At 58.4% G+C, this 24,910-nt stretch overlaps 1 protein-coding gene across 2 annotated transcripts in view; it reads right to left on the reverse strand.

The window, feature by feature from the left end:
* Nucleotides 1-23,343, reverse strand: part of CACNG4 (calcium voltage-gated channel auxiliary subunit gamma 4) — a 54,840-nt gene extending 31,497 nt beyond the window's left edge. The window contains exon 1 of one of the 2 annotated variants that reach the window (XM_049701760.1): nt 23,045-23,343. In XM_049701760.1, coding sequence (XP_049557717.1) covers nt 23,045-23,264 — 220 coding nt within the window. In that variant the 5' untranslated portion in view covers nt 23,265-23,343. The remainder of the gene's footprint in view (nt 1-23,044) is intronic. The other variant, XM_004275401.3, reaches the window with a different exon arrangement.
* Nucleotides 23,344-24,910: the final 1,567 nt, after the last annotated feature.

The raw sequence follows: 24,910 nt of genomic DNA on the forward strand, positions 1-24,910 counted from the left end.
TTCAGTGCCACAAGCCCCCATCCCTGTCCCCGTGTAACTGGATTTAGGAAGACCTCCTGGGGGACAGCGGGCTCTGCCCAGCGGGGCGCATGTAACTTTCCGGACCCCTGAACCTTCTTTCATAAAAGGCCTCCTGGTGTCTCCACAGACAAGGACCCCGTCTTCCGGAGGGTCCTGCGTGGGTCACGTTTCCACTATGGCCCAACTGAGACAGAACCAGATTTCGTTGGGACCTGAAGTTTGTGTAATTAGACAGGCGCTCTTAAAGAAAAAGAACACACAATTCCAAATACACAGAATCCGGGACTGGGGGGGGCCCTGCAAGGGAGGACCGGACACACAATTACAAATACACAGAATCCGGGAATGGGGGGGCCCTGCAAGGGAGGACCGAAGCTTTGGCTTCTAAAGCCTCAGGGTAAGCCCACTTCGCGCTGATCTTGTCGAGAGAAAGCAATGCAAACACCACTGCCCCCTCCCAGCTGTCACCTGTTCAGGAAGCCCCCACTAGACCGGTGGTCTCTACGTCAGGCAAATGCACAACGAGTGATCACGCAGGAGGAAAGACACCTGCCACCACCTCCCCGCTGCCACTGCCTGGCTCGGCGCCTGGAGGGGACAGCGCCCGTCCCCCTGTGGGGTCAGGCCTCTGGGAAGAGGGGAACCAGGCTGCACACTGCACAGGGAGGAAAGCCTTTCCAATGTGTCTGTTCTGTTCCGGGATCTCATTTCAGCCTCACTTTTCCAGACAAAGCTGCAGTGAGTCTTACTGTCTGGGAGCAGGGGAAGGGGCAGCAGAAACTCAGAGACACTCAGGCCTGAGATCAGGCTGGAGCCCAGCCAGGCCTTCTGGCTCTGGGGCCAGGTGCCTTCCACGTGCTCTGCCCGGCCCATGTTTTCCTTTGTGAAGGAGACACCCTTGCAAAGGGAGGGGAGGGAGCTGCCGAGCTCCTAGCAACTTCCAGTGCTTGATGGTTTCACTGATCTCATCCTCATGACACCCCCTGGAGTCTAGTATTGTCATCCCGCTGTTGTAAACAAGGAGAGTCAGACTTAAAGGGTGTGGGGAAAATTCTCCAAGGTCACACCCCAAGTCAGGGACAGAGCCAGGGCTCAAGTTCGTCTTGGTCTCCAAGTCAAGTTCATCTGAGCTTGGTAGGCAGAATCCTAACATAGTTCCCAGAACCCCACCCCTTGGTGTGCTCCCCTCAAGTGTGGGCGGCCTCTGTGAACAGGGTGATTGGGTTGTGTTACGTAAGGCTCCACTCGGGCAGGCTGGAGGGGAGGGGAAGTCAGGGGGACACTCCTGGTGGCCTGGAAGGAAGCAGACGCTCAGCTTGTGAGCTGCCAGGGGGCCGTGTGACAACGAGCTCTGGGCACCCCTAGGAGGCGAGAGGCCCCTAGCTGATGGCTAGCAAGAGAACGGGGCCTCCGTCGTGCAGCCACAAGAAACGAATTCTGCCAGCAACCAGTGAGCTGGGGAGAGGAGCCCGGCCCAAGAAGGGACGCAGCCCGCAGACACCCTGACGACAACCTTGGGGCACCGGAGCAGAGGCTCCAGCCAAGCCGGTGCACACTCCCGGCCCGGGGCCACTGTGAGACAATCCACCTGTTGCTTTAAGTCACTAAGCTCGCGGTAACTTGTTAAGAGGCACAGGAAACAAACATATCTCTCAAGCAAACAAGTCCACTTTGCCCAGTCCTGCCTTCAAGATAGCCACAGAGCCAGAAAGGAATAAAAATATTCCTGTCGCCTTGGGAGAAGTATTTCGTCTCTCTGAGACTCAGTTTCCTCAACTGTCAACGGGATAATACTGGTACCTACATCGCAGGGCTGGTGGGAAAGTTCAGCGAGACGACCCATAACCCTTCTCAGCCCTCAGCGCGAGTTCTCAACACGCCATTGCTCACGAGACTGCGTTCCTTTTGTTCAAGGTTCCCACTCCTGGAGAGTGACCTGGGCAACACTCTGGGAGGCTGCTTAATCGGGTAGCCATTTGCCCGGTTGAACTAACTTCCCTGTATTCGCTCTCTAGGGCTGCGTAACAAAGCACCACAAACCGGAATTAAAACAACAGAAACGTCTTCTCTTCCCTTACCAGGCTACAAATCCAAGATCAAAGTGTTGGCGGGGGCCCTGCCCTCTCTGAAAAACCCAGGAAGAATCTGCGCCACGCCCTTCCCCAGCTTCCGGCGTTTGCTAGCCGTCTTCGGTGCCCCATGGCTTGAGGTGCATCACTCCCAGCTCTGCCTCCGTCTCCTCGGGCCTTCTCCCTCTGTGTGTCCCTCCTCTTCCTCTAAGGATCCAGTCTGTGGCACTCTAGCCCATCCTGGTTATGACCTCATCTTAACCTGAGCACATCCGAAAGGACCCTGTTTCCAAATAAGGCCTCATTTACAGCTACCAGGGTTAGGACTTCAATCTCTCTTTCTGCGGACACAATTCAACTCATACCGCACCCCAGTTCTAAAGATGCTGGGAGTGTAAGTCCCTCGGCATCCTCCTGTTCTCTTTCCTCTCCTGCCTCTTCAGTGCCTTTCACGTGATAGACCCAGAAGTGGGGAGCTTCCACCCAGGCCTTTGTAGGACACTCTGTCCCGGAGGCGTGAGGCGTCCCATGAGGTCCCGTGTCGCTGGGGACCCTCTGAAGAGCAGTGGAGACCGTGAGCTGTCTGCCGCTGCCCGACAGCTGCAGGGGCCAAACGAATCACGGAGGCGACGGGAGACGAGGGCCCCGGTGCCGTGCCGGGTGGCAGGCCCCGCGGGAGGCCCGGCCCGAGCTGCAAAGTCGACAGGCAGAGGGGGCAAAGCCTCCAGGGGTGGAGCTGGATCTCTGAGGACAACAGGGAAGCTGCTTCCTCTCTTCAGAGGAGAGCGAGCGCCGCCGATTCTGGCGGCCTGCCCCTCTCTCGCGCGCGCGCGGGGGTTACAGCGGGAAGACGCGCCCGTCCGTCCAGTGGCTCAGCTGAGCAGCCCGGCGAGGGCGCGGGGCCCGGGGGACAGAGGAAGCCCTGAGCCCGGGCGCTCGCGCCCCAGCCGGCTCCTCCCGACGGCGCGGGTGGGCTGCAGGCGGGCGCCGTCCTCACGCCGGCCCGCGGCACTCGTGCGGTCAGGCTGCGCGCCGGCGGGCTGCGGCTGGGGCGCCGGCGGCCGCGTCCCAGCTGCAGAGCCTACCCGCAGCAGGCCCGCGCCTCTGGGAACCGCGCGCCCAGGCCCCTCGCCCTGTGACTCTGCCCGGGGTGGGGGGCCGGGGGGGGCCTGGGACGTGAGGGAAGGAAGTGAGGGGTCGGCGCGCCCCTCCCCGCTGCCTCGGACAGGGTCTGCGGCAGCCGCTGCACCACTTCTGGGGATCCAGCCCCGCCCGGGGAAGTCCCTCCCTCCCTGGGCCCTGCTTCCCAAGACCCAGACGCTTGCTGAATGGCCTGGCCTCTGGCGAAGACACCTCCTCCTGCCGTCTCTCCACTGTCGGGCAGAGCCGACTGTAGTGACTCACGTCCGGGCGCCCCACGGTGCCCGCGTCGCTTCTCAGCTCTTGCATCACCTGGGTCGTCTCTCCCTCCGTTACATTTCCTCTGTCTAAACACAGAGTGGCTTCTGTCGTCCTGGATGAAGCTCGACTGAAAGAGGAATGAAAACGGCGAAGCACTTAGGCGGTACCAGCGGCTCTTACGTGCACTGTCTCCTTGCGTTGGCACGTGGGTAGAGGCTGGGGTTGATATATGGATTCCATTTTGCAGACGAGGAAGATGAGGCTCGGAGGAGTCAAACAGCTTGCCCCAGAGAAATGTCCGCTTGAACCCAGTTGTAGTGGAAAGAACACGAGGCACGGGGCAAATCTCATCTTACTCACTTAGCAGCTGTCTGTCTGCAGGCGAGCTGCCTAATCTCTCCAAGCCCCTGTTCCTAGTTCCAGACGTGTCCATCACCCCAAATAGAAACCCCGCACCCATTAAACAGTTACCGCCACTCCCTTCTCCTCCCAGCCCCTGGCAACCACTAATCTGCTTCCTGTTTCTACGAATACGTCGGACATTTTGTATAAAAGGAATAACACGGTATGTGAGTGTTGAGGGTTGGATTGTGTCCCTTTCCTTCCAAATTCCTGTTGTAGTCCTAACTCCCAGGACCTCAGAATGCGGCCTTATCTGGACATAGGGTCATTGCCAAGACAGTTAAGACGCCCATTCGGATGGGCCCTAATCCACATGACTGATGTCTTTATAAAAAGGGAGCGTTTATACACAGACACGCGCACACAGGGCGAATGTCCTGTGAAGATGAAGGCGGAGGCCAAAAAGCCAGGGGACACCTACGATCGCCGGCGGCCCCTGCAGCTCAGGCAGAGACTCGGAGAGACGCTCCCTCCGCGCCTCAGAAGGAACCAAGCCTGCCGACACCTTGATCTTGGGCTCGCGGCCTCCAGGGCCGAGGCGATGCATTTCTGCTGTTCAAGCCACGCGTGCGGCTCTTCGTTCCCGCAGCCCCAGCGTCGCGCCTGGTTTCTTGCACTCGGGATGCTGTTTGCGCGCCCACGCGCGCTGCAGCGCTGCTCGTCACTGGGTTCCGGGCCCTCCGGGCTTTCGTTCTCGAGCGTTGAGCGCCACAGTCCGTCCCAGCGAGCACTGCGGGACAGAGGCGTGACCAGTGTGGGGAGGCAGGCTGGAGACCTCCGTGAGAAGCCACGCCTACGGGGGCGTCGGGGCAGAGCTACCCCTGTCCTGCTGAGACACAGCTCCCAGCCCGCACGCACGGCTCCTCTCACTGCCCCAGAGCAGCTTCCAGCTCTCACCCTCCATCCCGGGGGCGGGGGCCTCCCCAGGCTTGCCTCACAGTGTGATTGGTGGTCAGGAGCTTGGGCTCAAAGCCCAGGGCCAGCCCTGCCGTTTACATGCTCTGCCACTTGGGAGAGTTACTGTCAGCCGCTGTGCCTCAGTTTCCCCATCTGTGAAATGGGGATAGTTAAAGAGTGGAGAAATTAGTTAAGACACGAGAGCCTTGTACGGTCTCGTATGGACCAGCTGCCGTAAGGGGCCCCGCTGTTCCCCTCGTGTGCCCTGTGCTTTCACCCTGGAGCTGGACTGTTCATAAGGTCCAGCTCATTAGGTCCTCTTTCCTCCCAGGTGTCCCGTCTTGCTTGGTGACACACCGTCCACGGTCACCCTGTGATGGGCTCTCCCCCCGCTCACCCGTCCATCTCCAAGACGGAACTCACATGCACCCTCTTCGCCATCCCGTTGTCCTCCTTCAGGGCTCATCACCCCTGGGCTGGACTCTCCCCGCATTTTCCTAACAGGTCTCCCTGCCTCCAGCCTGGGTCCCTCCTCCCCATCTTCTGTCGTAGAGCCACAGGATCTGGGTGCCCGAGGGCCGAATGCAGGCCCCTGACATGCGCGAAGGACTCCAGCTTCGGGCCCCGCCTTCCTCCTAATGCTGGTTCCTGGGCCTCTTCCCATATTGGCCTTTGGTTTCAGCAGACCCAAAGTTCTTTGGCTTTCTAGAACACACTGTGTCCCGCGCCGCTGCAGTGCCCACTTGGGACCTGGGACGTGGGAGGCCTGTGCCCATGCTGGTGCTCTGCCTGGAAGTTCTCCTCCTCCCTGTTTCTCAGTGGATTCGTGCTCGTCTTTCAAAACTGGCTCAGGTGACCCGTAGTCCAGAAAGACTCCTGTGACCGCACCCCGTGCCACGGAGGCTGCCCCCCGCCCGCCCTGTGCGGCTGCAGCTCCCTGCCGCGTTTCCTCGTGGGTGTGTTACGGATCTGGCTGTCCCTCTGTCTTCCCACTCCTTACTGGACACTGACTTCTTCGAGGAACAGGGCTGGATTCTACTTTTTACCCAGGTGCTCAATAAAATGTCCTCTGAATGAATAAAGGACGAATAGATGAGTGAATGAACTTGTGAACGAACGAAGACGCATGACTCTGCATGTTCAGCTCCCCCTGCCTGCAGACTTGTGCATGTTCTGCAAGACACAGACCAAATGTCACCGCCTCTGGGAAGCCTTCCCTGACTTCTCCGTGGAATCGAGAGGCCCATGACAAGTTTCTCTTAATTAAGGATCCCAGAAGAGCCCCACCCACTTAAGAGCCACCCAAGGGCAGGCCCCACCCTATTCAACATGATAGCCAGAGGGATCCTTTTGGAATCCGGGTGGAAGCCCCTCAGGCCTCAGCTCCAAGCCCTCCATGGCTCCTCCCTCGGAGTAAATGGCCAAGTGCTTGCCAGCGGCCACTGTCCCCTCTCTGACCCACATCTCCTGCTCAGCCGCTCAGGCCTGGGACAGGCTCTGGAAGGGCCGTGACACCTGCTGTCCCTCTGCCTGACACGATGGTCCCCGAGGGCTCTCCCTCCGAGGCCCCCCCAGCCACTCTGTCATCACGACCTTCACCCTGACGCTCCTGGTTTTTCTCGATTACTGTGTCTCCCCCCTGCGACAATACAATCATTCCGCATATTGTTGTCTGTTTTATTTATTTACTGCTGTGAAAGAAAATTTCCCCACCACCTGAAAGGCTGCCTGGTAAGTAGCAGGCACTCAATAAATGTTTGTTGAATGAATAAATGAATGAATCTTTGGGTGCCCATGACTCAGTCTGGGATCTGGTTTTTAAATTCCCAATGAATATTTGCTGGATTTGAATAGAAACTTAAAACATATACTGGCGGAGCTCTGGGGGCCGATGGGGCAGGACGAGGGCTGGTGGCCGAGTCCCCCAGGGCAGGGTACCAAACAGTCTCTCAAAATCACAGCGGCTGGGCCAAGAGAGAAGGTCTCCCTAGGGGTCTTGAAGGTTCCCAGAGAGGCTATAGATCATGACAGGTCCAAGTGGGAGGTTCTTGTCATTCCGAGCAGCTCTGAACCACGGAACTCGCTGAAACAGGAAGACTTTTTCCTTTAGCAGGTCAAGCAGCATTTCCAAGAGGCCAGGCACCAAAATAATAGAAGAATGAATGAATGAATGAATCCTTGAGTCCTCAGAACTTAGCACAGGTAAGCACACACATTCCCAACGAGTATCTGCTGCGCTGACAAGAACTGAAGAAAACACAGGCCAGTAGGTGAGGAGCCCTGGGGGCAGGTGAGGGCTGGTGGAAGGCCACCTGAGGGGTCTTTGTCACCCCAGACCTGTATTTGTCTGTTTTCAATTTTACTGAGGCTAAACATACAGGGAGAGATACTAAGGGCGCGGCTTGATGGCTGTATGTCCACATCCGTGTAACTACCACCCTGATCAAGGTGCAGACGCCGTGCTCGCCCTCCTGGAGGTTCCCTCTCGCCCCACGCCCCGGCAGCCACCCCTCACACAGGGAGCCACGCGGCTGACCTCCGTCATCCTAGATTAGTTCTGCCTGCATTTGAACTTGGTATGAATGGAGGCATACAGTAGGATCAGACTCCGCTTTTCTATCTGCCTTTTGTGAGCCGGGAGTCACCACGTGAATGCAACAATCGCAGTCTGGGTGTGAAAGCCTGCTGACAGGTGGCATCCCCTGCAAGACGTGGGTTCCGGGGGCTTGAAGTGCACACTTACTGCCTCCGTAAAGGAGCTGTCTTGAGCAGAACAATTTTCACCTTCTTTGCTGAGAGCACCCGGTCTTAAGAGCCGCCCTCGGTCTGACAGCTGAATCTTTCCTTTCCAGGCTGCATGAGTCAGCCCCAGGGCCCAGCAGCGTGCTCTGTTCTGGTCACGATGCTGTGCCCACCTCTTCCCAGAAGCCTGCCGTGCCAGCCCGGCCCACAGCCAGCGTCTGGCAACCCCTGGGCTGCGCCTGTGGGGTGGGTATTGCTCTGTCTTCACACCCAGCCCTCCGCCCCCGTCACCGCCGCCCCCAGCGTCCGTGTGGCCCCTGGGCTCCGGACCCTGCGCTACCCCACAGCCTCTCCTCAGGGAGCCTGAGGCTGCCTCTCTCCCCAGCGTGCAGCGGGCACGGGAGGTGTCAGCAGCGGGCTGCAGAAAAAGCTGGGGGCGGGTTTTGGAGTCAGAGACTGGGGCTCAGCTGCTGGCTGTGTCCCAGGCGGGTAAGCCTGCCCCAGTCTCCCCACTGCCCACACAGGAAGTGTTACCCTTGCTACGGCGCACGGATGAAACAAACTGTGCAAAGCGCCTGCATGTAAGAGATATTCAGATGTAACAGCTGCAGCTGCTACAGCCCAGGCACGAGGAGGGTGAACCTGGAGCTAGACTGCGTGGGTCTGAATCCTGATCTCAACACGTGCGGGCTCTGGGGCCTCGGGCAGGTTGCTTAACCTCTCCGTGCCTCAGTTTCCCCGTGTATACAACGGAAGTAGTGATAGCACCTCACTCATGGGGGGCTGAGGATTAACTAAGTCAGTCCATCTAGCTGTCTAGCCGTCTATCTAGCTACCTGGTGCCTGGGACAGTTCCTGGCACATAGTAAAGGCCATGTAGGTAACAGCTCAAACTATAACGAATAGTTCAACAAATAATTAAATAGTATTAAATCATGGCTGTTATTAGCATGACATAACATGTGGAAAGTTCCTGAGATAATACATGTCATGCTTGGTACACGATGAGTGCTCACCAGATGACCCTTCGTGCTTCGGGTCCTACATGGAACAGTGGGCGGGAGGGTGTGGGATGGACGAACAGGTAACCGGGTCGGGGGAACAGGGCGCCGTGAGGGCTGAGCAGGGCTGGCCCGGCCACCTTCTGCTCGTGGGCAACTCGACGCCCCACCTCTGGTAAGGAGAGGGTCTCCTCCGGGTCTCTGGACCCCAGCCCCTCCCAGAGCCCTTTGCACCGGCAGGCACGCCCCAAAGGCTTGTTGACTGAAAGCCAGAAATGAGCTAGAGAAAGCACCCAGGTTTAAAAGCAAAAAGCAAGAAAACCAGGTAGATTTCCTTCCCGATCCTCCGGAGAAGGGGAGACCAAAGGTGGGCATAAACACCACTTCCGAGAAGATGAAGGGCTTTCAAGGCTGAAGATGAGTGCTTTGTTTTCAGAAGGAAAGATTGAACAAGAAGGAACAGACATCACCATTAGAGGCACAGAGATTCTGATGAGATTCGAGAAACAACTTTCTGGTTCAAGTATTGGCCATCTCAGCCACAGACGCCAGATGTGGACCTCGCTGGCGCTTTTATCTTAACCACAACTGCCGCTAATGGCTAAAAGCAGCATTAATGAGCAACAAGGACCATTAACCTGGCAATGAGGACTCCGGGAAGCTGATACCCCAGCGCCCACTGGCATGTGACCTGTCACCTGACTCACTGGCACAAAGAGCAGGGTGTGGTTACAGCAGCAGTACAGGTACAGGTCACAGTGGAAACTGCCTTTCCTCCAATATCCACCAGGCACAGATCTTTTCTAAAGAATTTACACAAACGGAATTGGCAATGGAAAAATTCTGAGACGGAAAAATTCTGAGACGGGAGAATCCTTTATTTTAAAGCATTTGAGGATTTTTTGGTGCAACGGAGCGTGCTTAAACTTGCCACAGGGTGATTTTTCAGGGGGAAAAAAAAAGCAAGCATCTTCTGTTCAAACTTCATTGGATTCATATTTTAAGAAACCTTGGCCAGTCTGGCTCAGGCAGAAAAATTCCCCCAAAGGAAGATTTCACGGCCAAGCTTTTATATTAAGTACTTGGTTTTACATATGTGATAAAAGTTTGTGAGAGCATATATCTGGGTTTTATTTGCTTTTCACTTACTGTTGCAGTCACTTCGGGCACTTTTATTACGTGAGATGGATGTCTAAGAACGGAAACCCAATGTGTAAATTGTGCTTACGGGAAATAAAGATTGGATGGTGGATGGCTCGAAAAGGCTTTCATCCAGCAACCAATTTGGTTATAAGTCAGGGGCGACCCGAAATAAAACACTGACAAAAGGTGACTGGGCGTGATGCCTGGGGCATGTTCCTGGATGCAGTTAAGGAGACAGAGAGCAGACACCGCGGATGCTGAACGAACATACTGAGACATTCACCTGTCTGCGGGCTGGAGACTGGCCCTGGGGCTTTTTAAAATTAAATATCAGGTTCAGCTATTCCACCCCCCCCCCACCCCCCCGCCAAACAGGGTAGAAAATTAGAAAAAGAAAGAAGGAGATAAGATAAAGCACTCAGACTTCCCATGACCATCATTAAGAAAACCATTTCGGTGAATTTTTTCCCAATATATTTTTCAGGCCTCGAGAACAGCCATAGTCACATCTATTTGTACCAGATAACCTTCAGAGGTTTCACATCTGTGGGTTTCTGACTCACTCAATTTGCTATTTAATAGAATTCTCCTCATGTTTAATAACCCTCCTAATAATCGCAGAGTTAAAAGAATACATTTTTATCTAGTAAATGTCACAAGAACTTTCAAAAATCTGCCTTGAACAGGAAGGAGGAGAAGGCTTCTGTGCTTTAAATACGGCAGACTAGAAAGGAAAAGGGAAGAAATCATCAGAAAGGCAAGTTCGAAAGAAAGAAACAGAAGGGGGGGCGGGGAGAACTGGGGGATGGGCGGGAACAAAGGACCTGGGTTTCGGAGGAGGGGGTGATGGTGGGGACAGTGGGGAAGGAGGCAACCCAAACAAGGACCCTGGGGACACATCACAAACAGCCACTGCGTGGGAAGAGGGGCTGACCAGCGTGAAGGGGGGTGGGGGGAACAGGCCAGGGGCCCGCAGGCAACGCCCCGAGAGCCGGATCGCCAGGGCCGTGGCCACGGGCCACAGGGGCGGCCGAGGGGGGAGAAGGAAGCCCCTCCCAATGGTTAGCCGGTGCAGCTTCTCCACCCCCCAGGCGTCTGGCCTTGACTCGCACGCAGGAATCCGTGGGCAGAAAGATAACAAAAGCTATTTTTCATGCAAGAGGAGTTGGACATCAGGGGAAATCAGAGCCCCTTTGTATGATATGCCAAACTGCTGAAGCGAGCAAATGTCTCGGGCGAGGGCTCAGATGCGAGCCGGGAACAGCACGCTGGCCCCCGGGAGCCGGCGTCAATGTGCGCTTGTTATCAGCGGCGGAAGCAAGCCTGGGGCACCCTCCCCACACTGCATGGCCAGACGAGCTGGTGACACGGCCTTGGCTGGACTGTCCGGCCCCTGGAAGGAAGCCTGGGTGTCCTGAGATGTCCTCGGGGAGTCCCGTTCCCCTCTCAGCTCGCGGTGTGGTCTGGGGGCTGCGCATAAGCCTAATGCGCCCCTCGAGACCCAACCTCACGGGGGGGGGGGGGGGCCCTCCCGTAGCCCCAGGCGCAGGGCAGCCTCTGGGGCGTCGGGCACGTGTTCCAGCCCCAGGCCAAGCACCAACAGCTCACCTCGCCCCGCCCCCGCCCCCGCCCCCGCCCGCAAATCTGCACAGGAGGTGTTGCTAACGTACCCATTTTGCTGAGAAAGCAACTGAGGCTCAGAGACGGTGCAACGGCCGGTCGGAGGCCATTGGGAGGTAGAGCCTGGACTCAAAGCCCGACGCACCCGGGCACCGGGCCCTCCGCCCCACGTCCACCAGACGTCCTCCGAGACGCCACTCATAAGCGCTGCTGTGTATTTCGCGCCTATGGCGAAGCAGGCGTCCGCAGAGCGCCGTGAGTGTTTTCCACTTGATCCTCCAGACGACCCTAAGAGACAGGCCTTAGCGGAACCCCTGGGAGCAGGCCCTGACATCCGGATGTGCTCTGAGGCTCTGTCCTCACTTTGCCGCCTCTTCTCCCTTGGCTTCCCCAGCACACGACAGTAAGCTCCCCAAGGCCTTTCTGTACCCACAGTGTCCAGCACGAAGCCAGGCACTCGGCAGGTGGCCGATACACGCTAACAAGGTGCTCGCCCATCTCCAAGGCAGCCCCGGCCCTGCGTACTGTCTGAGGGGGCCCTTGGAGGAAACAAGAGAGAGGTGGTTCCAGTAACACCCCCCTGCCCCCCACCCCAGCCGCCAACTTCTGTGCAAACTCAGGACCCCCCAGCATCACCCCCCTCCGGCCCCAGCTTCCCCGGCCCACCCTTCCTCCAATCAAAGTCTTCTCTCGGGACAGAACAGGACACCCAGGCCTGGCTACGGAATTTTGGGGGGGTCCAGTGCAAAATGAAAATTGGGGTCCTCTCGTTCAAAAATCATTAAGAATTTCAAGATGGCGACAGCAGAGCGTGAAATGACGCAGAGGTGCGTGAATCCAGCCCTGGTGACACCAGTCATTCTATATCCTTTGCACGTGACCCATTATTAGGGTCTGGGTTTTTTTGTTTGTTTGTTTTTTAACATCTTTATTGGAGTATAATTGCTTTACAATGGTGTGTTAGTTTCTGCTTTATAACAAAGTGAATCAGCTATTCGTATACGTATATCCCCATATCTCCTCCCTCTTGCGTCTCCCTCCCTCCCGCCCTCCCTATCCCACCCCTCTAGGTGGTCACAAAGCACCGAGCTGATCTCCCTGTGCTATGCACCTGCTTCCCACTAGCTGTCTACCTTACACTTGGTAGTGTATGTATGTCCATGCCACTCTCTCGCTTCATCCCAGCTTACCCTTCCCCCTCCCTGTGTCCTCAAGTCCATTCTCTACGTCTGCGTCTTTATTCCTGTGCTAGGGTCTGGGTTTCTCTAGGACAGTCTTGATTTAAAATGTTCTGGATCGTTCTCCCTTCTACTCCACCATCTCCCCACCAAATCTAAGAATGCCAACATTTCAGGATCTCAGTAACACTTCCTACATCATATACAACAACATGAGAGAATCTGTCCTCTGCTCTTTTGTCTAGAACTTTGGTTCAGACAATACAAATGCCCCAGTGCCACTGGTCCCATCAGGGAACCGAGACACTGGGGTCAACAGGCACAGCCTGACATCTCATCACAAGGGGAGCTGTTTCCATCCATCAAGCCGGTGACCGCCACGTCCCTGTGTCCAGGCCAGCCCCGCCTCCACCCTGCAGAGGGGGGGCCTCAGCCTCTCCTGTTCCCCCACCTCAGGACACTCCTCTTTGCTTGTGTCTTGGGGAGTGGCTCCATCGGCTGGGGGTGTCTACCGCTGTATCTCCGTTTTACAGATGAGAAAACAGAGGCTCAGAGGAGCCAAGGACTCTGCCCAAGGTCACAGAGCTAACACAGGGCAGAGCAGTGTTCAAACGCGGGTCTCGGTGACTCCCCTGCCACACACCCAGCCCCTGTCCCGTGAACCAACACGCAGACTTGGTTCAGAGATCACCTGACCTGACTCTTCTGTACAGTGAAGCCCCTGGTGGGAGGTGTCAGAGGTGTGTGGGGCTAGACCTGTGGAGCTTCGCAGATCAGGGAAGGAGCCTGACTTTATCTCAAGTGGGATGTGGCCCCACTGACGGCCATCGAGCTAGGGAATGATGTGATCTGATTTCCATTTTTCCAAGCTCTTTCTGGCCGTGTGTGAAGAAGGGCTAGCATGGGGTCGGGCGGGAGGGCGGGGCGGGAAGAAGGGTCAGGACACTCCTTGCGGCATCCAGGCAAGACATGACAGCGGCTGGGAGCCAGGTGGAGGGAAAGCTGTGGGTGGGTCTGGGCGGTCTGTAAGGAATCCCAAGGGGATGTCGCAGGAAAGGTGTTTTTTCTCATCTCTGCGGTGGCCAGCTCTGGGATGAGCGCAAAGCAGGTCATCAGTGTGTCCTGAGCACGAACGATCAAGTGGGTGGGAGAGGGGACCGGCTGATTCTCTGGAGGTGAGAACAAGCCAGCAGCAGTGCATCCGACAGGTGAGGCTGCCACCAGCATGCGGGTCCTCGCTGAGGCGTCAGCGTGAAAAGAGGCAAAGCCAAGTGTTTCCAAGAAAATGAGCCCGAAATCCTGTACCCTCTGCAGCGCCTCTGTGCAGCACAGCCACCGTGCTTTCCACAGCGCTTTCCCAAGTACCCTCTCATTGGGTATTCGCACAGCCCTGGCAGGGCACAGGAGGATGGAGGGAAGAGGGGGAAGAACAGATGCAAGGAGACAGGAGGACGGAGGGAAGAGGGGGAAAGAGGGAGACAGAGGTAGAGAGGAGGGAGGTTGGAGGGAGGGATGAGAGACGGATGAAGGGAAAGACAGGTGTCATTTGCCCATTTGACAGCCAAGCAAGCAAAGGCTCTAGGAGGTTAAGGGATACCCAGAAGACTGTCCGGATGTTAGTCACAGAACCAGAACCAGGCACAGGTCTCCTGACTCCTGCCCCAGTGTTTCCACACCCGGCACCCTCTCCTCCTTTATCACAGCCCTGATCCCACAACACTGGAGGTCACAGCTGTAGCCCCGGTGCCTGCCAGGAAGTGGGATGGGGGAAGCGCTCTGGGCGCTGCCTTGTTGCTAGACCCTGTTTCGACTCCTAATTGAGAGCCTCTGGTTCTGATTTTATGGCTCACAGAGGCCATTCAGCGTGGTTTTGCCTCTGAGAGGTGATGAAAGAACACCATGTTCTACAGTGGCCTGAACATCCCCGGGGACACTCAGCTTCCTCCATTCCCAGACCCTGGAGGCCAGTGAGCTGACCTGGGGCCCCACTCAGCTCAGCTGCAAAGGTTGGGTGACTTCTTTTTTCTGGGAAAACTTCCAAGTTTCAGGAAATATGGAAGTAAGGGGAAGGCCATCACACCTTGAAAATCTACAAGATGCCAGGCGCCATGAGGGTTATTTTACATGCATTTTCTCATAAAACCTTTACAGCAATCCCAGGGGTTGATTCAGTGATGGCTCTATTTTACAGTGAAGGAACCGCAGTTCAGAGACGTTAGCTAACTTATCTGAAGACACACAGCTGACTAATGGCAGAGCCTGGACTCAAACCCAGGTCCATGTGACTTCAGTGCTAGCCACCTGACACTGCCACTTCCATGTGGAGTAACAGAGGTTGGAAGAAGTGAGCTGAGACAAGCGCGCGGCCCCTGTCTGTCTCCCCAGGGCCAGGAGGTGACAGGCTGATGGCAGGTGAGCTAGGGAGGCGAACAATTTTGAATAATTTGTTTTCCTTCCAGGCTCTGGAGCTGGGCTTGAGTCCAGAAACTCCCCTGGGCCTCTGCACACTCTCTTTTGTAAATGGGGCAATGGTGGGGCAGGGGGTTGTAGCGGGGTGGGGGGAGGACACGTAAACGGCACCTGCTGGGCACCTCTGCCTCCGTGGGCTTGGTGAGGTACGAGGCACAGAGGGTTGGATGCTGTGACAGTGGGGACCTTGCTTTAGGTCTGCAATCGCGGAGGTGGGGGAGGGGAGTGACGAGCGGGGGAGGGGCGAGAGCAGCTCCAGTTAGAAGCCCTTTCAGGCCCGTGGGCAGTGAGGCCCTTTGCAGCTGGGGGACAGAATGCGCAAGGAGCCCGAAGAAGGAGCTGGGGTTAACTTTTCGGAAGACGCTGACTTGAAGGGCAGATAGAAGTTTGGGGTGGGTAGGCGTGGGGGTGATGGAGAGGTCCTGATGTTTTGGGAAGCAGAAGCAGTCAGAGGGTTCTTCTGACCCAAGCACATCTCCGGTTCCAGCATCCCAACAGGGCGGCTCCCCTGCCTCCGTCCTGGCTCCGGGGAAGGGGGAGGGGCGGAGGAGGCCCGATGCCAAGGCCAGGCATGGCTAAGTGTGAGGTCACACCCCACATCCTCGGGCCAGCTGGGAGCAGTGGGCCTCTGAGGGGAGGCACCATCTGCTTTGCAAAGACCCTGGAGAAAGGCCCAGGGGGAGGGAGTCCCTTCGTCCTTCTGTATTTCTTGCTGCTCACCTTGTGCTACGGTGGTTGCTAGACGCCTGGTCTTCACCCAGGTGCCGGCCCACAGGAAGGCTGGGCGGGCAGAGAGCCCTAACCAGGCAGCCCCAGACCTCCTTCTGCTCCCGGCTCTGCCACTAACCAGCTGTGTGACCTTGAGTAAGTCCCTCTGCCTCTCCAGCCTTGGTTTCCTCTGCTTGCAGAGTGGAAGGATCCAGCCACATCTGCAGTGCCCACCCGTGTGGACACCTGCTGGGGCGTCACAGGCAGGGCGAGCTGGGTCACCTGCAATTCACGACTCTTAAGAAAGGAATGGAGCCGGGTACCAGTTACATCTGCGGTCACCTGAAGCAGATGCCAGGTCATCCCCTTAATAGAGATGCTCCCCGACACCCCCTTCCCCCCGAGGTTCCGTGTGTTTTCTCGAAGGAAAGAGAAATAAGTGAAGTTCCTTTCAGTTGCCGGGAATCAGGTCAGCCCTTGCCCTCGACCGAAATGGCAGTTCCCTGAGAGCAGCTGTTCTCGATGGGGGGCACTCCTGCCTGGCCCCTCCACCATCCAGGAGACCTTTGGCAAAGTCTGGAGACGTCTGCGGTTGTCACAGCTTGGTGAGGCGGGGCTGTAGCTGACTTCTAGTGGGTAGAGGCCAGAGACGCTGCTAACCTTCTACAACACACAGGGCAGCCCCACAGAAAAGAGGATCCCGTTCAAAATTTCCAAGGTACCGAGGGTGAGAAATCCCGCCCTGTCGTGAGGGCAGCAGTGGTGAACCCACGACACCTGGACGGGTACGAGCTACCGTGGTTCCCCTAAGCTGTGCTCTACGGAACTTTCCGGCACACTTTTGGCTGTGGGGGGCTGGGCAGTAGTGTGAAAACCTGGGACCCCTAGGGGCTCACACTTGATTTCCTCTCCCAACCCCGCTCCTCCTTCCATCTTCCCCATGTGGACAGAGCACCACTGTCTTGCCAGCTACCGAGCTCCCGGTCCAGGCAGTTATGCTCGATCTAGCCCCCGCCCCAGCCTCCCCCCCCACCACGTCCCCACATCTCTGCTGCTGCCACTTGGCCCCAGGCTTCCAGTCCGGGCACCTGCAGCAACGCCCACACTGGCCTCCTGGCGGCCTCCCTGCCTCCTAGAATCTCCGTTCTCCACAGGTAGCCAGCGGACTTCCTGAAAACGTAGATCAGACCCCAATGCCATCCCCTCCCCTCCCCAAGCACAGATCCCTTGTCATAAAAAGCAGATAAAGCAGGGTGCTGACCCTGACCTCGAAGCCTCTCCCAGCCCCTCCGCAGGGATGGAGCCCCGCCCCCCGCGCTCCGCCACCTGCACCAGGTTCTTTCCTGCCTCGCGGCCTCGTCTGCCTCTTCCTCTTCCTGGAAGCGCTCCCTCCGGTCCTTCTCTGACACCTCCTTCATGGCCCTCTGACCAGTGGCCACCCTCCCCGGCCTCTCCCAGCGCCCCCCGACCCGGCTCTGTTTCCGTCAAAACACTCATCAGTACCTGGAAGCGTCAGCTACCCCATTAGAACTTCGGCTCCAAGAGAGCAGGGGCCACGTCCGTCCTGCCCACCCCTGTGACTCAGAGCCCCACACGTCCGACACAGAGCAGTGCTCCGTGAGCAGGAATAAATGAAGGGATGGATGGACGGATGAGGCGTGCCCAGCAGGCGGGTGACATAGCCTTTACACGTGTGTCTTAGCAGAAATAAGGTTGAGAGCCACTGAACTAATCTCAAAGGCTCTTCCAGCTGGAGAACCCGGCTTCCTGTGGGCCACACCAAGGCCACACTGAACCTGTTCTACCTGGAGGCTTCCTGTGGGCCACATCAAGGCCACACTGAACCTGTTCTACCTGGAGGCTGCGGGCAGGGCCCTCTGGGGCTTGTGTGGCTGAAAGACAAAGGTGGGAGGAATGTTCCAGATCAGTCAGGCCCCTTTCAGATGAGGAGACAGAGGCCCACCAGGCTCCCTGACACCCTGGATCTGATGACCTGAGGCCCCTTCCTACTCTCTGCATCTGTTACTACGTCCTAGGTATCCCCAGAGTCTTGGTCGTCTGAGCAGACTGACACCAGGAGATTTACTTTAAAGAGCTGCTGGTTTCCTTCTGAGCCTTTCTGAAGCCCCTGACATGGGGCTCCTCCAAAGCCTGCTCTGCTGCAAGACCATTAAGTCAGGCTGGGGTCCACCAACATCCCCAGCTTCTCTTCACTAAGTCAGCTGGCTCCAGCTGGGTTTTTCTTGTCAGAAGAAAGAAAAGAGTGAAGAACAGAGGAGGGTGAAGAGACAGAGCAGGACATTAAGGGAAGGTAGACATGAGAAGGGACTACCAGGGCCCCTTCCTGAACGATGAGAGACTGGGCACCAGCTACAGAGCAGGGACAGAAGGAAGAGCAGCCCTGTCACGGACTGAATGTTTGCGTCCCCCCCAGATCCATATGTTGAAGCTCTAACCCCCGACATATTCAGAGATGGGGCTTTGGGAGGTGACTAGAGAGATGAGGTCATGAGGGTGGGGTCCTCATGATGGGATTAGTGCCCTTACAAGGAGAGAACAGAGAGCTCTCTCCGTCACATGAGGACACAGGGATAAGGTGGCCATTTGCCAGGAAGCAGCTCTCACCAGGAACCGAATTGCCCAGCACCTTGATCTTGGACTTCCAGCCTCCAGAACTATAAGAAATAATGTCTGTGGTTTAAGCCATTGAGTCTACCACATTTTGTTATGGCAGCCGAGCTGACTAAGGCAGCCCTCTTACCTGTCCCTACCCAAATCTGTGTGGTTCAAACAAAGGGCATCCCCTGGCTGGGGGAAAGCTGGGCTCATCTGCTTAGCCTCAACCGCTATCCCGACAGTGGCAGGCATCCCTGACACCCAGAAGCCGTGGCTATCTTAAGCCTCATTCTCTCCACCTATAAAAGGCAGATAATTAAGATTTACCTTGCAGAGTTGCTGGCAATTATACGAACTAATGTGAAGTCCTGCATGGAGGTTGATGTGATGGCTGTTATGAGCAACCCTGGAGGGCAAAGGAAGGCCTGCGGACGAGGGGACCAGCTGATGGGCCGGGTGCTGCGGGAAGGGAGCCTGCTCTCTGCTCGCACCCCCCTGGGCCTGACTGGACAGGCGGCCTGTGAGTTACTGCAAGAGAAAATGAAAGACAGGAAGAGCGCCCAGCCCAGTGCCTGGCCTGGGGCAGGAGGGGAAAGGACGGAATTCAGACCCAAACCTCCCTGAACAGGCCTGTGTCCGGAGTGTGGGGTAAGGCAGAGCTTCCCAGCTGGCCGGTCGTGAGAGGGTTCCAGATATGCCAGAGAAGCGTGCCCCCCAGGAGCTGGGCAGGGCCTGGGGTGGCTGGTGCCCCGGGGTAGTCACCGATGGCTGTCCTCTCCTCCCCGGCCCCCGGGGTGCAGTGCAAATACCTTCTCTTCCTCTGGGGGCCGTGGTGTGAATGAAGTTTGGGTACACTTATTGGTGAGAGATGCTGCCCGCGGCGGGGCGGGGGTGGGAGTGAGCATGATGGAGCAAAGGAGCCTCTCACTCGCAGGGGCCAGGGTCTCCCTACCCGCTCCCCAGTAGGTGCCCAGGACAGAGCTGACACAAAGCAGCCGGCCCGGGGCCACCCCTGGCTCTGACCGAGCTGCGAGTGTGCTGACAGCAGCTCCGTCTATGGGGGACCTGGGCGGTGGTACTGCTGAGGCTGAACTCTGCCAGGACCCTGTATCCTGGGCCCAGAGCACAGTGACTGGCTCACTCGGGGACCCTGGTGTCTGGCAGCCCCCGTGAGCATCTCGAGCTCCCAGCGGGCACGGGGGCTTTGCCGCATAAGCTGCTGCCCTCGGGGCCCAGAGTCTCCCCTTCCCTTCCCGTGTCTACACGAGGTCTCCGGTCCCTGGCACACAGTGCAGGCTCCAAATGCCTGTTTACCCTCTACACCTTGCCTGATTCCAGAATGCGTTAGAGACCGAACAAATGTGGGTGGGTGGTAGCTTTGGTGGAGAAGTCCACAAAGATGTGTTACTCCTTTCCTGTGTCCCCAGCCTTGGGCTGAATGTCACCAAAGATGCAAAGAAAGAAGGAGGTGGGGGTCTAGGAGACGGAGGAAGCAGATGGCTCTTTGTGGTGGGAACAGGCTAGTCCAGAACGTGGTAGGAAAAGAGAGAGAGACAGACACACAGAGACAAAGACAGAAACAGAGAAGCGAGAAGAGAGTGTGTTATGCAATTTGTGTAGCAGTTGTACATTCTCGCTTCCAAATGCCTTCACGCTGCCGCGAGCCAGCCTCAGAGCTGGGCTCCTCCACTGGTTAGGCAAGTACTTGGTTCTATTTTTAATGGTAACCCAGAAGATGTTTGGGAAAGGGCAGGACAACACGGTGGGGAGAGCTTTGCAGTGAGACAAAGGCTCGATGCTGGCCCTGCAGCCTCCTACCTGGGTGCCTCTGGGCAAGTGCCTTGCCCTCTCTGAGCCTCTGTTCCCCACGCTGCAGGTGGAGGTGAACAGGGCACCTCTCAGGGCTGTTGTGAGCGTGCCGTGCGGAACGTGCACAAGGCTCTGTGCGCTGGAGGACTGTGACGCTTGTCCTGTAGAGGGGCAGCGGGGAGACCCGGCTTTGGGGGTGGAAAAGGGTGATGTCGGCCGTGGTGAGTCGGGAGCAGCAGGCTTCTGCACGCAGCCCTGCCAGCCTGCACAGACACCTTGCGTACACAGAGGGCTGGGCTCTCCCGACCTCACGACGCCACTCCTGTGAGAAAGCCAGGGAACTGAATCTGCCGCTTGGGAGATGCCAGCAAACCCTTCAGAGTCCCACTTCACAACTGGTGTTTTATCAGCTGCCTGCTGCAGTATATCTTCGGTTTCAGCTTAGAGGTTTGAGCTTTCCATTTTTTCCCATGAAATGCTTTGGGGTACTTTGCTAGAGAGCAGGTGGAAATGATGCATTGTACACACAGAAGCCAATACTGAGGTGACCATGTCCCCACAGAGCGTCCGGGTCTCGGCCTGGACGCTCGCTGGCAGGTGGAGACGTCATAGATGGCAGACAGCCGTCGGACTCTGCGATGTGCTTTTGTGAGATAAGCTCGCAGTTTCCGCCCCAGCTGAAGGACTGCCAGGATGATTCCAGAGCATCCCGAGGGATCCTGAGCCAGCTCTCTCAGCCCTGGCTTGGTCCAAGGATGTCCTGGCCCTTGGAAGTGGCCTGGTTTGGCCCCCAGAACCCCTGAGCTCCTGGGGGATGACAGAGGCAGCCCAGTTCTTGGGGTGAAGTCCCCAGATGGCGGCTCCCCACCCTCCCTCCGCCAGCAGAGCCTGCTGCCCAGATCAGCTTGGGGCTCTCCTGATGAACATCGAGTGCGAACGGCTCGAGGCAGCTGGCAAGATGCTAAGTGCGGCATCAATCCTAATTAGGATGAGAAATTAATAAAGGAGGCATTCAAGCCACTCTGCAGAGGCCAGGCTCACCGGCATGGAGGAGTGAGTTCCAATTTCGACCAGGAACCTGGAAGGCCTGGGGCCCAGATGCGTGGGCTTGGGTGATGACAGGGGATCGACTTACTGGACCACATACACAGCACCCAGTGGGGCCTGCGAGGTAGAACACGGGGGCCCAGCCACCCTTGTTCTGTGTCTAACGCAGGTGCCGTGGCAGGCGGTGACGTGGGCACGTCCTCCAGATGAGAGGAGTAGGTGTTCGTGATCTGAGGATCCGCACACCATTTTCCTTTTGAAAAATGATGTTTTTCAAAAGAAAAGAGGAGGCTGTGATGGTGGGCCCGCCGGTCCTTTGTGTGGCTGTGTTTCCCAAACTACTGATCGCACATTCCTGCTCCTGGAAGACTCCACTCAGTCCGGGCAATAAGCTCCAAGTTCAAAGGTCAAAGCAGCTTCGTTTGGGAGAGAAAGTGGGGGGCAGAGGTGGGCAGGATTCCAGATGAGAACAGGCATCATGGGGGTGAGGGAGAAAGGGAGCGACCCTGCTTTACAGAGCCTCCTTTTACCCGACCCCAAATACGGCCAGAAGAAGGACCATCTCTTCTAGAGCTGCCTACCAACCTCCAGGAAGACGCCACCCTGCCCAGCTCTTCGCAGGGGCTGGAACTGCAGGAAGGCTGGGCGTGCGGGAGAACCCCGACCACGGAAGGCGGAGTTGACACACGCGGAAAGGTTACAGAAAAAGGAGGAGGAAACTCTGTCCAAGGATTTTTGAGAGGAACCCTCCACCAACGTCCCCCACCCCTTTTCCAGTCTGAAAGCCAAGACCAGGCGGCGAACCCGTGCACAACCTGGAGGGGAACAGACCGCCCGGACAAAGCCACCTGTTAGTCCAAGTTCCGCAGCGGGGCGGGCGGGAGGCGCTCAAGTCTGGCGCACGTCGCCACTGGAGGAGTCCGGGTCCCTCCCCCGGAGGGAGGGGTCCCCGCAGTCCGGGGACACCCAGTCCCGGCCCCCAGAGGCATTCCAACCGTACAACACCTACTGCAGGGCCCGGCCGCGCACCTGGAGGGCTCAGCGCCGCGTCCCTCCTGCCGGGATCCGGCGGCCACGCCCCTCCCAGGCAGTTCGCGGTCCGCGGGTCGCCCCTGCGCGCCCCAGTTCTACTGAAGATTCCCGGCCTTGGGACGACGGCGGCGGGCTCGCTGCCCTAGTCGGGGGGGCGGGGAGACTTGGTGACGCTCCCCTCCCCACCCCACCGAGCGGGGAGGAGTGGGCCGGTGGCCCCTGGAGGAGTACGTGGCGGAGCAAGGTCTCGGCAGGCTTCAGGCTCGGGCGACCCGGGTCCCCAGTCCCGCTTGGAGCCCAGCCCCCCTCCCACCCCTCGGCCAGGCCTCGAGCGAGCGCAGAGCGGCCCCGGCGCTCCCCGCCCCCGGCCGGCCCCGCCCCAGGATGGCCAGTTCCCATAGCAATCGCGCAGACACCGGTTGCCAAGCAACCTCTCCCCCAGCTCCCTCCCTCCTCGGCCGTCCGCTCCCCCCAACCCTAGCTTCCTCCCGCCCCCTCGCCAGCCTCCGCCTCCCCCGGGGGCGCTGGCGCGGCCCCTCGGGATCGCTCCGGTCTCGGGCTGCGCGCGCGCGCGTGAGTTTCGGTGTGTTTCATTGTGTCTGTGTGCGAGGGGGTGTGCGTGTGCCAGCGGAGAGTTTGTAGGGCCGGTGTGTTGGGGGCGGGGGGGCGTCCCCAGTCGGGAGGGACCGCCAGGTGCTGCACAGCTGGCCGCGAGGAGACCCGCCCGCTCGCTCCGGCTCCTTTGTGTCTCGCGCGGAGCCAGGGCCGCGCCCACCCCTTCCCGGCCGGCGCCCCAAGCAGGGTGTGTGCGTGTGCGTGTGTGTGTGTGTGTGTGCGTGCGCCTGGGCGCGCGCGCGCGTGGCGAGGGGGTTGCCGAGGCCGGCCGTACCTTCGATGCAGCACACCCGCCACAGCCCCGAGTGGGTGAGGTCGCCGCGGGTGCGGCGGGGCGGGGGCCCGTCGTCCATGGTCAGGTTGGTGCCGTTGCAGATGTACGCGCTGGAGTAGAGCCAGTAGTCGGTGCCGATGGCGATGGCCATGAGCGAGAAGGCGGCGAAGGCTCCGGCCGTGGTCAGCAGCATCTGCAGCCCGCGGTCGCATCGCACCATGGTGGGCGCCTCATACTCCGCCGCCCGCCGGCCCGCCCGCCCGCCCTCCTCCCTCCGCGCGCCGCTCCGGGGGCGCCGGGGCCGGGGGGGGCCGAGGGCCGGGGGGCGGCGCCGCGCCGCGGCTCAAACTCCGAGGCGCGGCGGCGAGTGCGGGCTGCGCGGGCCGCCGGGCGGGCGGGCGGCGGCGACCGGGGCTCCTCCCTCTCGGCCCGCCCTCCCCGCTCGGCCCGCGCCTCCGCCCCGCGCCCTCCGCGTCGCCGCCGCCGCCGCCGCCGCCGCCGCCGCCGCGCCCCGCGTCTCTCGGCGCCGCCCCTCGAGCCTCGGCCCCTGCCGGGTGTGCGCTCTCCGCTCTTCCCTCTCGCCCGGCCCGGATTTTCTCTCCCTCCGCGCCTCTCCGCTGTCCGCGCTCGCGCGCGCTCCTCTCTCCTCTCCGGTTCGTTCACATTATCAGAGCGACGGAGCCGGGGCACGGGTTCCCCAGGAGGATCGAGGGGAGACGGCGTGGCCAGCCTCCCCGCTTTCCCAGCCCAGGACACCCCGCCTTCCTTACATGGCCCTGGGGGCTCTTTAATATGTGGTGTGCTTGTGTGTGTCCCTGCTCCCCCGTGCCCTATCCGCGCCTTTACCTGGTGACGAATGTGTAGGCGTGAGTGTGGGAGTGGGAGTGTTCAGGTCAGATTTCCAGAAGCCCCAGATGGGGGTCACAGCTGGGAGACAGGCCAGGCCCCGGCCACTTCCCTCCCCCCACCTAGGTGGCTCCGGGCCACCAGCTCCTGCAGATCCGCCGGCAGGGGCTGCAGGACCCAGACTTTACAGTCGAGGCAGAAGGGAGGTGTCAGCCAGCGGCGCTTTGGGAAGAACACCTGATCCCTGTTTTATGGACGGACGGGGAAACTGTGCTGGAAGCTGCGACGCTCCTCCCCCAGTACATTTCTGATGGTACATGTCTGCCAGTCCAGGAACACCCCACTTGTACTGGATTCAAGCGTCTCCGCCCCCAGCTGGTTCCCTCTCTCTCCCAGCTCCCTCTTCAATGCCTTTACTTCTTCTTCCCTCTCGCTCTACTCGAGCTTAACTGGCTTTCCCTCACCTCCTCCCTTTATTGCCAGGCTCTGCCTCAGGCCCTGCTGGCTTCACTTAGTTGCCTCTGCTGCTGGCATGATCCCAGCCTGGACACGCTCCCTTCTCCAGAGCCAACCCGGGCTCCTCCTAAGCTCTCCCCTCTAGGAGGCTCTCAGAGACCGGCACCTGGATGTCCAGCGTGCCCTTACTTCATCCCCTCCCAAGGCTCACATCGTTGGCGTCACCGACGGGTGGCGCGGGGTGCAGCCCTGGACCCCAGGAAAGGAGGTCTACGGAGAGCGGCTTTCTTCTTGCCAGATGCAAATTTCACCTCCTTTTGGCACTTTCCGTGGCCCCTGCTACCCAAGGAAAGTTAATTACCCCATGCTGGAATTACTGGTCTCTCTTCCATGAGATTGTGAGCCTTTCCCATACCTGACATATACGGGAAGTGTTTAAGAAACATTTGCTGAGCGAGCAGTGTTTCTTGGCCCCCTGGAAAATGGTAGTCTGATTGGGGAAAATAGAGCCTGTAAATAAGAGGGGGGAAATTCCAAGATAATATAGCGGCATTAATTAGCACT

This window comes from Orcinus orca, chromosome 19 (assembly GCF_937001465.1).
Source record: "Orcinus orca chromosome 19, mOrcOrc1.1, whole genome shotgun sequence".
NCBI lineage: Eukaryota > Metazoa > Chordata > Mammalia > Artiodactyla > Delphinidae > Orcinus > Orcinus orca.